This window comes from Bufo bufo, chromosome 7 (genome assembly GCF_905171765.1).
Source record: "Bufo bufo chromosome 7, aBufBuf1.1, whole genome shotgun sequence".
NCBI classification, from domain to species: domain Eukaryota; kingdom Metazoa; phylum Chordata; class Amphibia; order Anura; family Bufonidae; genus Bufo; species Bufo bufo.
The window spans coordinates 87,310,337-87,324,135 of record NC_053395.1 but is presented as its reverse complement, the minus strand read 5'-3'; the positions used below and the strand labels follow the sequence as shown (position 1 = coordinate 87,324,135).

The following is a 13,799-nucleotide window of genomic DNA, read 5'->3' as shown; positions in this document are numbered from 1 at the left end:
CGACAATTTTTATAATGGCAGTCTATGGTGTCGCACTGCAACATGCTGCGACTGCGACGCAATAGTCGCAGAAAAATCCATCTCGAATGGATTTTCCGCGACTGTTGCACGTGGGGTGATTCTAAAATGGGGCGATTTATGGGTGGTTTCTAATATGTAAGCCCCAGAAAGTGACTTCATAACTGAACTGGTCCTGATTTGCTTCTAAACTTCTAAGCCTTCTAACATCCCAAAAAAAGAAAAATGTCATTTTCAAAATGATCCAAATATGAAGTATACATATGGAGAATGTAAAGTAATGACTATTTTTGGAGGTATTACTATCTATTATAAAAGTAGAGAAATTGAAATTTGAAAACTTTTGGTCAATTTGGTATTTTTTTAATAAATAAATGAATATTTTTTTTACTCATTTTTACGACTGTTATGACGTACGATATGTGACGAGAAACATTCTCAGAATGGCCTGTATAAGTAAAAGCGTTTTAACCCCTTATGGATCGGGCTCATTTTCACCTTAACCCCTTAGGGACTTAGGACGTACCGGTACGCCCTGTTTCCTGAGTCCTTAAGTACGTCCTAACTTCAAAATCGCAATTGCGGCGCGGCGGGGGTTAATCGCAACAGAATGTCCGCTGAAATCATTCAGCGAGCATCCTGTCACAACGCCGGGGAAGGGGGGGGGGCGACGATCGCCGCAAACCGAAGGTCAATTCAGACCTGCGGTTTGCGGCTTTTACCTTATCCGGTGGGAGGCGGTGCCACCGGGTCCCCATGCGGCTGTACGGGGGACCTTAGGCATCTGCGCTGCCTTCCGGTGACGAGCCTGTGAGATCCAGCCCGTGAGATCCAGCCCCCTGGATCTCACAGGCCGGAAGCTGTATGAGTAATACACACAGTATTACTCATACAGCCAATGCATTCCAATACAGAAGTATTGGAATGCATTGAAAAAGGGATTAGACCCCCATAAGTTGAAGTCCCAAAGTGGGACAAAAAATGATGTAAAAAAAAAAAAAAAAAAAAAAAAAAATTGAAAAAATTAAGTTTCTCCCCCCAAAAAAATTACAAAAGTTTCAAGTAAAAATAAACAAAAACGTAATTTTGCCCAAATAAAGTAAAAAAAAATAGAAAAAAAATAAAAGTATACATATTAGGTATTGCCGCGTCCGTATCGACCGGCTCTATGAACATATCACATGACCTAACCCCTCAGATGAACACCGTAAAAAATAAAAACTGTGCTAAATAAACCATTTTTTGTCACCTTACATCACAAAAAGTACAACAGCAAGCGATCAAAAAGGCGTTTGGTACTATTTTGGTGGGCAATCTAACTGTCACCTCATCCCGCAAAAAATGAGCCCCTACCCGAGACAATCGCCCAAAAAATAAAACTATGGCTCAGAATATGGAGACACTAAAACATCATTTTCTTTGTTTAAAAAATTATATTATTGTGTAAAACTTACATAAATAAAAAAAAAAGTATACATATTAGGTATCGCTGCGTCCGTATCGACCGGCTCTATAAAAATATTACATGACCTAACCCCTCAGATGAACACCGTAAAAAATAAAAACTGTGCTAAATAAAACAATTTTTTGTCACCTTACATCACAAAAAGTGTAATAGCGATCAAAAAGTCATATGCACCCCAAAATAGTGCCAATAAAACCGTCATCTCATCCTGCAAAAATCATACCCTACCCAAAGAAATCACCCAAAAATCGAAAACATTATGGCTCTCAGACTATGAAAACACTAAAACATGATTTTTTTTTGTTTCAAAAAAGAAATCCTTGTGTAAAACTTACATAAATAAAATTAAAAAAAGTATACATATTAGGTATCGCCGCATCCGTGACAACCTGGTCTATATAAATATAACATGATCTAACCTGTCAGGTGAATGTTGTAAATAACAAAAAATAAAAACGGTGCCAAAACAGCTATTTCTTGTTACCTTGCCTCACAAAAAAAGTGTAATATAGAGCAATCAAAACTAATATGTACCCTAAACTAGTACCAACAAAACTGCCACCCTATCCCGTAGTTTCTAAAATGGGGTCACTTTTTTGGACTTTCTACTCTAGGGGTGCATCAGGGGGGGCTTCAAATGGTTCATGGTGTCAAAAAAAACAGTCCAGCAAAATCTGCCTTCCAAAAACCGTATGGCATTCCTTTCCTTCTGCGCCCTGCCGTGTGCCCGTACAGCGGTTTACGACCACATATGGGGTGTTTCTGTAAACTAAAGAATCAGGGCCATAAATATTGAGTTTTGTTTGGCTGTTAACCCTTGCTTTGTTACTGGGAAAAAACGGATTAAAATGCAAAATTAGCCAAAAATAAATTAAAAAAATAAATCGAAATTCTGAAATTTCATCTCCATTTGCCATTGACTCTTCTGGAACACCTAAAGGGTTAACAACGTTTGTAAAATCAGTTTTGAGGGGTGTAGTTTCTTAAATGGGGTCACTTATGGAGTTTCTACTCTAGGGGTGCATCAGGGGGGGCTTCAAATGGGACATGGTGTCAAAAAACAAGTCCAGCAAAAACTGCCTTCCAAAATCCATATGGCATTCCTTTCCTTCTGCGCCCTGCCGTGTGCCCGTACAGCAGTTTACGACCACATATGGGGTGTTTCTGTAAACTAAAGAATCAGCGCAATAAATATTGAGTTTTGTTTAACTGTTAACCCTTTCTTTTGATTAAAATGGAAAATTTGCAAAAAAATACATGTTTTGGCACCGTTTTTATTTTTTATTATTTACAACGTTCATTTGACATTAGATCATGTGCTATTTTTATAGAGCAGGTTGTTACGGACGCAGGGATACCCAATATGTTTACTTTTTTAAATTTATTCAAGTTTTACACAATATCATTTTTGAAACAAAAAAAAAAATCATTTTAGTGTCTCCATAGTCTGAGAGCCATATTTTTTTTATTTTTTTTTGGCGATTGTCTTAGTTAGGGTCAAATTTTTTGCAGGATGAGATGACAGTTTTATTTGTCAATAGTTTTTATTAACATTTTCAAGAAAAGGTAATACAGAAGCATATATTCCGTCATACATCTCTGATTTCCATCATAAGTCAAATTATACATAACCAAGGGATAACGGAAGATGGGGAACATATAGAGGGGGGGGGGGGGGGGAAAAGAAAGGGGTTAGGGTATCCGTGTAGTATGAGAATATCCGTAAAAGCACTACATACCATAAAAGTACATTATCACATTACTTTGCACCAATCATAGCGTTATGTCTTGAATAAGGGTGAATTGGCTCTCCATAGGATGATTTTCCCCACAAGAGTGTCCCGAATATGGGGTAGGTCAGGGACAGGGTGGAGTTCCATAACGAGCCTGTATAATATCCCATTTTGCCCAATCTATCTTATACTTGTGGATTCTAGCATCCTTATATGCCATCATTTTTTCGTATACCGAAGTAGTGGCCACTGATTCCATAATTTCAGAAAGGGACGGTATTCTCCTACTTTTCCAGTAGGTCACTATCCGTAGTTTTGTAGCTAGAAACACATGTAAGCTTATTACTCTTGCCTCTCTGGGAATCTCATTTAGCTTTAAAAATAACAGGGCTAGAGCAGGGTCAGGCAAAATTGGGGCTTTAGTCAAGCAAGATACTGTTTGGAAGATTTGGGCCCATAAATCTTTAAGGTTGGGGCAATCCCACAGGATATGAAACAAGGACCCCTTCCCGCCGCATCCTCTCCAGCAAGCATGGGACACCCCCGGATAAATTTGCCTAAGTCTAAGAGGAGTATAGTACCATCTCAACACCGTTTTCATGTATGATTCAAAATGGGTAGTACATTTCAGGTGGGATGAGGCGATTCCAATGGCAGTAGACCATTGGGCGAGAGTATAGGATTGACCTAGATCTTTCTCCCAGGCTATGAATGGGGCTGTTTTAATAAAGGATAGTTTGTTACCAAGAAGGGAATATATAGCCTTAATTCCTGACGAGGATGAGTTGGGAAGGTTCCAATGCTTCAGCAGTTGTAAGACCCCGTTGCCAATAGTCATAGGAGTATCATTAAGGATGTGTTTGATTCTCAGATACGCAAATATTTCTCCGCTCGGAATTCCATAGGACTGTTGTAAGTCCGCAAAGGGCTTGGTCTGTGAATTTATCAACAGCTCACCCACAGAAAGTACTCCACTTTCTTTCCATGCTGCTAGTTGTAGATCAGGAGTGAGCAGAGATAAATAATCTAATGGGGCTAAGTGTGAAAATGACACCTGGTTATTTGCCGCTTTGGCTGCATATGATTTCCACAAGACTAGTGATGAGACAAAAAATGATTGAGATGACAGTTTTAATGATATGATTTTGGGCTGCATATACCTTTTTGATCGCTTGCCATTACACTTTTTGTGATGTAAGGTGACAAAATTATGGCTTTTTTTTTACACCATTTTTATTTTTACGTTGTTCACCTGAGGGGTTAGATCATGTGATATTTTTATAGAGCAGGTTCTTTCGGACATGGCAATACCTAATCTGTATACCTTTTTTTATTTATTAAGGTTTTACACAATAATATTTTTGAAACCAAAAAAAAATTGTTTTAGTGTCTCCATAGTCTGAGAGCCATATAGTTTTTTTATTTTTTGGGCCATTGTCTCATGTAGGGGCTCATTTTTTGCGGGATGAGGCGACGGTTTGAATGGTACTATTTTGGCGTACATACGACTTTTTTGATCACTTTTACTACCTTTTTTGGGAAGTAAGGTGGGCAAAATTTCAATTTCATCATAGTTTTTATTTTTTATGGCGTTTACCGTGCGGGGAATGTAACATGACCGTTTTATAGTTCAGGTCGTTATGGACGCGGTGATATATAACGTGTAGGGAATTTAATTTTTTTAATCAGGGATAAATGTGTTTTTTTTTAATTTTCACTTTTTTTTTTTACCCAGACCCACTTGGTTCTTAGGTCTGTATAATACAGTACAGTACACTATATAGTGTACTGCACTGTATTTCACTCACACTTTGTCTGAACAGATCTCTGCCTTTAGCACAGATCTGTTCAGCACCATGGACAGCAGGATGCCTGAGATGGCGTCCTGTTGCCATGGGAACCTTCCCCGTCTGCCACAACTGAGCAGACGGGGAAGGGGAGAGAGGCACAGCCCCCGATGGGAGAGGGAGGGATCTCCCTGCCCTTCCATACAGCGGTCCCTACGGCCATATTACATAATATATATCTTGGAAGAATAGATTCTCTAGGCTGTCGGTCCAGAAGACACTGAGGATATGCTGGAGGAGGGTCTATTTTATACTTCCTGTCCCTACCTGGTTGGAGGCGGGTCATCTCTCATTGTATGCCGTCATGGAGGATTCATGAAAAGGAAATTGCCGATAAGTAATATGGTTTTTCCCTTTCATCCTCCATGACGGCATACCATCAGATATATCAGATCAATATTATCCTAGGGAGGGACAATGGCTTCTAAAACTCTCCTACCGAAGGAAAGCTCCTGCTTTGGCCGCGCATCTACCCTATAATGCTTTATAAAAGGTGTGAGGGTTGGACCATGTTGCTGCCCTACAGATCTGTTCTATTGAAACATTAGCTTTTTCTGCCCATGAAGTGGAAATCGATCTTGTGGAGTGGGCTTTGAAATTTTTTGGCGGAGAAGCCCCCATAGAGTTGTAAGTTTCTAGTATTGCCGACTTAATCCACCTGGCTAAGGAGTCTTTTGTGGCTCTATGGCCTTTAAATTTTCCCTGGAACTGGACAGACAAAATAGTCAGATTTTCTGAAATCCTTTGTGGCCTCCAAATAAACTGAGATGGCTCTGCACACATCCAGTTTGTGAAATTTTTCTTCACCTTCAGTTTTTGGATTGGAACAAAAAGGAACCACAATCTCCTCCTGTCTATGAAAATTTGTAACCACTTTAGGTAGGAAGGAGGCATCCAACCTGTCTGGAAATATCATGAGAAAGGGCTCCACTATCTTCAGTGCCTGTGAATCTTACATATCCTGCGAGCTGATGTGATAGCCACTTAAAACAAGACCTTTAGTGTGATATATTTTAAGGACACATCTGACAATGGTTCAAAGGGTGCTATCGTTAACCCTGAAATTACCAGATTAAGATCCCAAGGAGAGACATAAGGTCTAGTAAAGGGTTTCAATCTATCCGATCCTTTCAAAAACCTGACAATCAAAGGGCGGTCTGTGATTTTTATATCAAAAACTGAGCTTAGTGCTGATACATGCACCCTTAAAGTATTAGGAAGTAACCCTTTATCAAAATCAGATTGTAAAAATCCTAATACTGTCTGAATGGAAAAAATCTGGCATGAATTTTTAGATTGAGAACACCAAGCACAAAATTTTGACCAGACTCTGGAATAAATCTTTGAGGTCACCACCTTCCTGCTAGCCACCATTGTATTTATTATGTCATCTAAAAGTCCCTTGGCTTTTAAAGTTAACCTTTCAGATTCCAGGCAGCCAGGTGTAGTTTCTCTACTCGGGGGTGATAGATTGGACCTTGGACTAGTAGGTTCTTTGTCCAGGGAAGAATCCACGGACTCTCTAATGACAGAATTTTCAACAAAGGGAACCAAGATTTTTTTGGCCATAGTGGGGCTATCAGTATTACATGAGCCCTTTCTTGTCTGATCTTCCTCAATACTCTGGAAATTAATGCTAGGGGAGGAAACGCATATGCTAGGAGGAAATCCCACTTTTGTGCTAGCACATCCACCCCTATGTTTCCGTCGAACGGATTTAAAGAGAAGAACTTCTCGAGTTTTGTATTTTGGGCTGTGGCAAAAAGGTCTACTTGCGGAATCCCCCACATTGAGGTTTTGTGTAAAGACCTGCTTCTCCGGACTCCATTCTGTGGACTTTAGAGGAACCCGACTTAAGAAGTCCGCTTTTACGTTTAAAAATCCCTTGAGATGTACTGCTGATAGGGAATTTACGTGATTTTCTGCCCACGAGAAAAACCGGAAGTCCCTGTGGAACGCATCGGCACTTCCTGTGACGTCATCACTATGCACCAGAGGAAGCGCTGTGATGAGGAACGTCTTTCTGAGACCGGAGGAACTAAGCAAGTGTCCGGTCAGCACATGGCCCCTCCAAGCCGGCGCAAGCAAGGAGGTAAGGAGCAGGATACTTACTTCAATTTTTCAGCACCAATACAACTCCAATATAGGAGGTTGGTGCTGCCTGCCCCCTCATGTGCAATAAGGCATCCTCGGCTTTTCCCCACCTCTGCCTGCCTACACAGAAGTGGACCCACAGCAAATGCCATGAGTGTTAACCCATCTCCCACCTGGAGGGAAAGGAAGACACTGAGGATATGCTGGAGGAGGGTCTATTTTATACTTCCTGTCCCTACCTGGTAGGAGGCGGGTCATCTCTCATGGTATGCCGTCATGGAGGATGAAAGGGAAAACACCCCATGTGTGCTCAAAAACCTAAGTATGGGCACACAGCAGGCTTCAGAGTGGAAGAAGCACCATATGGCTTTTGGAGAGCGGATTTAGTTGGAATGGTAATTGGGAGCTATGTCTCATGTGAAGACACCCTGAGGTGGCCCTACAGTGGAAACCCCCCATTTTGGAAAAAAACACCCCCGTACGAACATTTAAAGCGGTAGAAAGGGTACTTTTTGGCAAACAGGTGTCTCACTAAAGATAGAAATACTGAGAAAGCATTTAAAAATCACACATTTGTAAAAATGAAAAATTACTAGCAGACCCCAATTTTTCACTTTCACAAGGGGTTAAAGGAGAAAAAGCACCCCAGTACGTGTTCCCCATTTTGCGAACACCCCATATATGCTTGTAGCCTGCTGTATTGGTGCACAGCAGGCCTCTAGAGGCAAAGTGCAAAAAGTGTTTTTTGAAGGCCTGAATAAACAGAGATGGATTTTAGCTGCCATGTCGCATTAAATAAATTTCCTGAGGTCCCCAGAAATGAAAAACCTCAAGAAGTGATCCCATTTCGGAAAAAGCACCCCCGTACGAACATTTTAAGTGGTGGAAAGGGTACTTTTAAGCAAACAGATGTCTCACAAAAGACAGAAATACTTGATAAAGCATTTCAAATGACACTTTTGTGAAAAAAAATAAAAAATTACTAGCAGACCCCAATTTTTTTTCCCACAAGGGGTTAAAGGAGAAAATGCACCCCCCAGGTTGTGTTCCCCATTCAGGAAACACCCCATATGTGCTTGTAGCCTGCTGTATTGGCGCACAGCAGGCCTCTAGAGGCAAAGTGCAAAAACTGTTTTTTGCAGGCCTGCATAAAACAGACATGGATTTTAGCAGCCATGTCGCATTAAATAAATTCCTGAGGTCCACAGAAATGAAAAACCTCAAGAAGTGACCCCATTTTGGAAAGAGCACCCCTGGCCTAACATTTCAATTGGTGGCAAGGGTACTTTTAAGCAAACAGGTGTTTCACGGAAGGCAGAAATACTAGAGAAAGGATTTCAAAGAACACATTTGTAAAAATGAAAAATTACTAGCAGACCCCAATTTTTCACTTTCACAAGGGGTTAAAGTAGAAAATGCACCCCAGTATATGTTCCCCATTTTTCCCCCTTTTTGCAAACACCCCATATGTGCTTGTAGCCTGCTGTAATGGCACAGAGCAGGGCTCTAGAGGCAAGGAGCAAAATATGGATTTTGCAGGCGAATAAACAGACATGGATTTTAGGTGCTATGTCACATTTTAAAAAAAATCCTGGAGGTCCACAGAAATTACAAAACCCCAAGAAGTGACCCCACTTTGGAAATTGTACCCCTGAACGAACATTTTAAGTGGTGTAAAGGGCACTTTTGACCTAACAGTTGTCTCACAGAAAATAATATGTAGTGGTTATTGGAGAGTGGGTATGCAAGCGAGGTGGACTAAATCAGATATATTGAAATATTACAGGAAGCATAAACGATAAAATTAAAAATCCATGGATGAGTGGTAGGTTCGGAAGCATTCTTTCATGCAGAGGCCAGGTTTATCAGGGCAGGTGTCGCACTGATAAATGGTGTCCTTTCGTATTCCCCTTTTGTAACAAACTCTGCATCTTTTTTGGGTCTTTCCCCTTTTTGCCGTTTGTGGCACTTCACCAGGAAAATGTTGCCCTGATACGACACGGGCACCATGACCTCCTGAAGTACTCGGGCCCTCCCCTTCCTGACATTAGAAAATTAGGGCCTTAAAGACCACCTCTTGGAACTGAAGGAAAGTTCCTGTGTGGCCTGCAGTTCGATGTAAAATGTACGCATTGTACATTGCCATCTGTACAATGTATACGGCAAGCTTTTTGTACCACACCTTTTACGTATGGCACTGTAGGGCTTCAGACAGATCAACCCCTGCCATGTGCCTGTTGAAATCAAGGATGCAGTCTGGCTTGTTGACAGTGGTAGGGGTACCTCGCACTCGGGCAGGAGAACCGGTGTTTGTGTGAATGGTGGTCAGTACAAGGACATCCCTCCTGTCCTTGTACTTAACAGCCAGCATGTTTGGCGGTCTGGCGGGGCAGTTTGCATTATCATTATAATGTAGGAATTTCAAAATGGATTCAAACCTTGAGCGGGACATGGCCATATTGTAAATTTGAGTGTTGTACAAGACATCTGAACTCCGATTTCAGTTTTTTTTTTACTAGGCCCATATGCAGCAACAGCCCCCAAAACTTCATAATGTCGGCTGCATTTACTGTGGTCCAACCTAGGGGTCTAGCATATGAGGATGTCAGGTTCTGAGCAATCAACTGCTGGGCGTATAAATTTGTTTGGGTCACCATCAAATTTATGAATTCGTCAGAGAAGAAGATTTTGAAAAAAAATCTAATTTCTGTGAAGCCTGTGCAGTCAATCTGAATTTGGGGCTCATAATCCTCAGGCGGTGTGGTCCATAGGGGCTCACTGGGGGGGCTACTTCATCTCTCCTGGGGCGTCGCCTTGAGGGTCCCTCATCACCGGAGGAGTAGAGGAATGTGGCATCCTCTTCTCCCTTGCAGACTCCGTTTCAGAGGTAAGGATGGCGTATGCCTCTTCAGCGGAGTGCATTCTCTGGAATGAATGGGACATTGGTGTGTGTAAAGTGAAAAGTGTCAGTGGGTTGTATGTAGTGATTTAACGCGTGAGGGGGCTTGTAATTAATTTAATATAAAATTTATGAATAAAAAAAAAAATGAAAAAAAGAAAGAAAAGGAGAAAAAGATAAGTAAAAGAATAAGATAAAAAAAAAAAAAAAAAGGAATGAAACCTAGCACCGATTTCTTTTTTTCTTTGTGTAAAAAAAAAAGGGGGATAAAGACAGGGACAGGGAATGGGGATCTGAAACTGCTGCAGATGAGCAAAGAAAGAAATATCTAAATCACTGCAGCTGTTCCAGATGCTGTTGTTCTTCAGAGAGCAGCGATTTATGTGGTAGTACCACAAGTTCCAGCCGACAACAAGCAGCACAGAGGGGCACAGGTCCCAGGTCCTCTCTGCCAGCAGTCACCAAGCTAGAATGGCAGGGGCACCAACTGTTCTTTCAGCTGAATAGTGCTGCCATTGGCTGGAGCGTTGTTCCAGCGAATCGCAGCGCTGGGGGGACACCAGTGTCTGATGTCCCTTCCCTGACCTCGAAGGTGACATGGGCTGATGTAATCAGCCCCAATCACCTTCGTCCCAGCCACCAGCAGCACCACAGATTGGTTAATTGTAGAATAGCGCTGCCATTGGATGGAGCGTTGCTCCAGCCAAATCGCAGCGATGGGAGGGGACACCTGTGTCTGGTGTCCCCTCCCTGACCTAGGAGGTGACATCGGCTGATGTAATCAGCCCCTGCCACACTATACCATTGTCCTGCGCTGCGATGGGCTGGTCTTCACTAACCAGCCAATTGCAGCGATCGGGGCTGCAGGGGGGCGCGGACGGAAAAACTCCTCCTCGCCTTCAGCTGCAGATGGCTGCCTGCCGATGAGTGCAGTACTATTACGTCAAGATGCGGGAATGCACTGACTTTCATGACATAATAGTACGTCATGTGTCGGGAAGGGGTTAAACCAGATAAATCTACTCTTCCTACGCATATGATCACAGCAGCTAAACTCCTTATCCCTATTAGGTGGAGAGGTAGACCCCCCACTATTACCATGTGGTATGAGAAATTGAATTATCCATGTCGTATGGAGGAATTAGTGAGTTGGGAGAATAATAGAGGTGACTTCTTGAAAACATGGCAGCCCTGGCTCTCGCACATAAAAGAACAATATACTTTAGCAAACAGGTCAGAGGAAGCGTAGCATACAGAGGTTGTATATAATTGAGTAAGGCGGATGTGAATCTTGGATTCTACCACTTAGCCTCAGAGTGTAAGCTTAACCGAAGCAATAAAACTTAGGTTTAGACAGAGGAGACCCAGGTGGACACCTGTTCTGTTCTATTGTTCTATGGTTTAGGCTACTTTCACACTAGTGGCACAGACCTCCGGCAGGCTGTTCCATCGGATGAACAGCCTGTCGGATCCGACCTGCCGCTAGTGACCGCGTGCCTCCGGACTGCAGCTCCGTCCCCATTGACTATAATGGGGGCGGGGGCGAAGTTCCGGCGAGAGGCTGCCGGAATAAATGTCAGACATGTCGTAGTTTTATTCCGGCAGCCTCTCGCCGGAACGGCAGTCCGGAGGCACACGGTCACTAGCGGCAGGACGGATCCGACAGGCTGTTCACATGACGGAACGGCCTGCCGGAGGTCCGTGCCGCTAGTATTAAAGTAGCCTTAATTGTAATTTTGGTGGTGGGTCCAGTGGGCGAACCCAATAGAAGACTTCAAGCAAGGATACCGATTACACTCTACGTGTTTTGTAGGGTACTGTAACCCCAGATTTCTCTTTATCCCTTGCTATCTTTTTGTGGAACTGTATCCTGCATATACCGTACTAACGCTGGGCTTAGGGCAGGGGAGCTGGAGGACGCACTTCCCTTATTTCTTTCTTTATATATCTTATACTCTGATATATTTAGCTGTAATGTGACATGTTTTGTTGTCTTTCAAACAATAAAAACAAAGATTTTATAAATAAAAAAAAAAGCACATCTTTGTGTTAAGTTTCTTTTTTTTCTACACTAAACTTTATTAACATGACATCACATAAAGACAGTTGGCCATTTTACAAATCACCTAGAGACAGCAATGAGAATACATGCAGTGAGGTAGTTCTTGTAATGTCAGGGACTGTATGAAGTGAAGATAGTGAGGCCATTTTTCATTGAGGCCATGGATGCACTACATAGGATTGATAAATGGGCTATCCTATTCTACTGCATATAGATGTCAACTGTCTGATATAAGAAATGTATGGAAGCAAAATTTTATATTTTCAGCTGTCCAAGCGTGTGGAGTACATATCCAAAGAAAGTATAGGGAACCTGTACCCCAAGTGCTTGGAAAGAGGAGACAGACAATGAAAGACAAAAGGTGCAGAGTTTTAGGGGCCTTTTAAGTAATAGTGTCATTAAAATGGCCATAATAAACAAACATAGGATTCATAACTTACCGCTCTCTTCGAGACAGTTCCTTAGGTCCATCAAGATCAAGTTGAGTGACCTTTTTAGCAGACTGTGCTGCACGATTTGGATTCTCTATGTCAATTAAGCCTTCTACTCCTTTCCGCTTTTGCTGAAAGATACAATTGTTAAAATGTAGATTACAAACCTACAATAAAGAAGATCACTGAATACATCTACAAGCATTAAAAACCTGGCATCATGGCAGGGTGAATAGAAGAGAAACATAGGGTGAAGCATTTCCACTGACAACTGGTTTGTCGCTTATTTCAACCCACAGCTGCGTTTACTGTACTGGTGGTCATTACTGGAACCAGTCAACAGCTTGCCTAGTGTAAAGGCTACTAAATAATCAATAGGGTAATCAATACAGACTACAACCCAGCAAGGAACACAGGAAGATGTTGGGCTCAGTGGTAAGAAAGCATACAAATCCAGGGTGGTGGACAGTGAAAACATGACACTAACCTCTACAAAATAAACTATGTACAAGACACAGTGTCACAGTAGTTGTAAAGCTTAACCTTTAAGCGAGTGACTGTGGGGCTAGATGGTATATTTAGGAGAGTGCTGTGTGGTTAACACGCACGCCCTACATCGGAGAAGCCAGCATCCCATCAATGGTTTATCTATTCATCTTCCTTTGGTTCGCTGATGAACCATTTATTTGTTGGGAAAACGCATTGGGACACTCAGAGAGACTTGTAGGCTCACTATAGGAGAGCTAGAGCGTTTAGCCACTAAGAGTTGGGGTGCCAGTGTCAGGGTGGGCACTGCATCTGAAGGAAGAGGTAGTACAGGGACTCTGAAGAGACAGAAGAGAAGATCTCTACTGCTATCCTGTTTCCGTGATCCCACCTACTCAAACTAAGTAAGATGGACTGGGAACAGGTTTGATATCTGGTATGGAATGACATATGTAAAAGGCACAATTAAATGGAGAAAATATGTGGATCCACTAAATCTTTTTCCTTATCTTGCGATGGGACAAGAATGAACAAAGATCAGGCCACCACATTTTTTAAGTAATGACCTATCTTGTTCATGGCATTAAAGCACAAATTAATTTCTCGCAGATATACCTGATAGTCTTCGTCATCATCGCTCTCATCTGAGCTATTATCTTTCCGTTCCTTTGTGGGGTCTTCTGCAGCTCCCACACCTCCTTCTTCCAATTCTGCTTCCTATGAGGCAGAATAAGATGGTCACATTCGAACATGCTTTATACTTA

At 42.1% G+C, this 13,799-nt stretch overlaps 1 protein-coding gene across 1 annotated transcript in view; it reads right to left on the bottom strand.

Moving 5' to 3' along the window:
• Nucleotides 1-13,799, bottom strand: part of PDAP1 (PDGFA associated protein 1) — a 43,934-nt gene that overhangs the window by 17,759 nt on the left and 12,376 nt on the right. The window contains exons 3-4 of the mRNA XM_040441061.1: nucleotides 13,651-13,752; nucleotides 12,559-12,680 (exon numbers count right to left, since the gene is read on the bottom strand). Of these exons, the coding sequence (XP_040296995.1) occupies nucleotides 12,559-12,680; nucleotides 13,651-13,752 (224 nt within the window). The remainder of the gene's footprint in view (nucleotides 1-12,558; nucleotides 12,681-13,650; nucleotides 13,753-13,799) is intronic.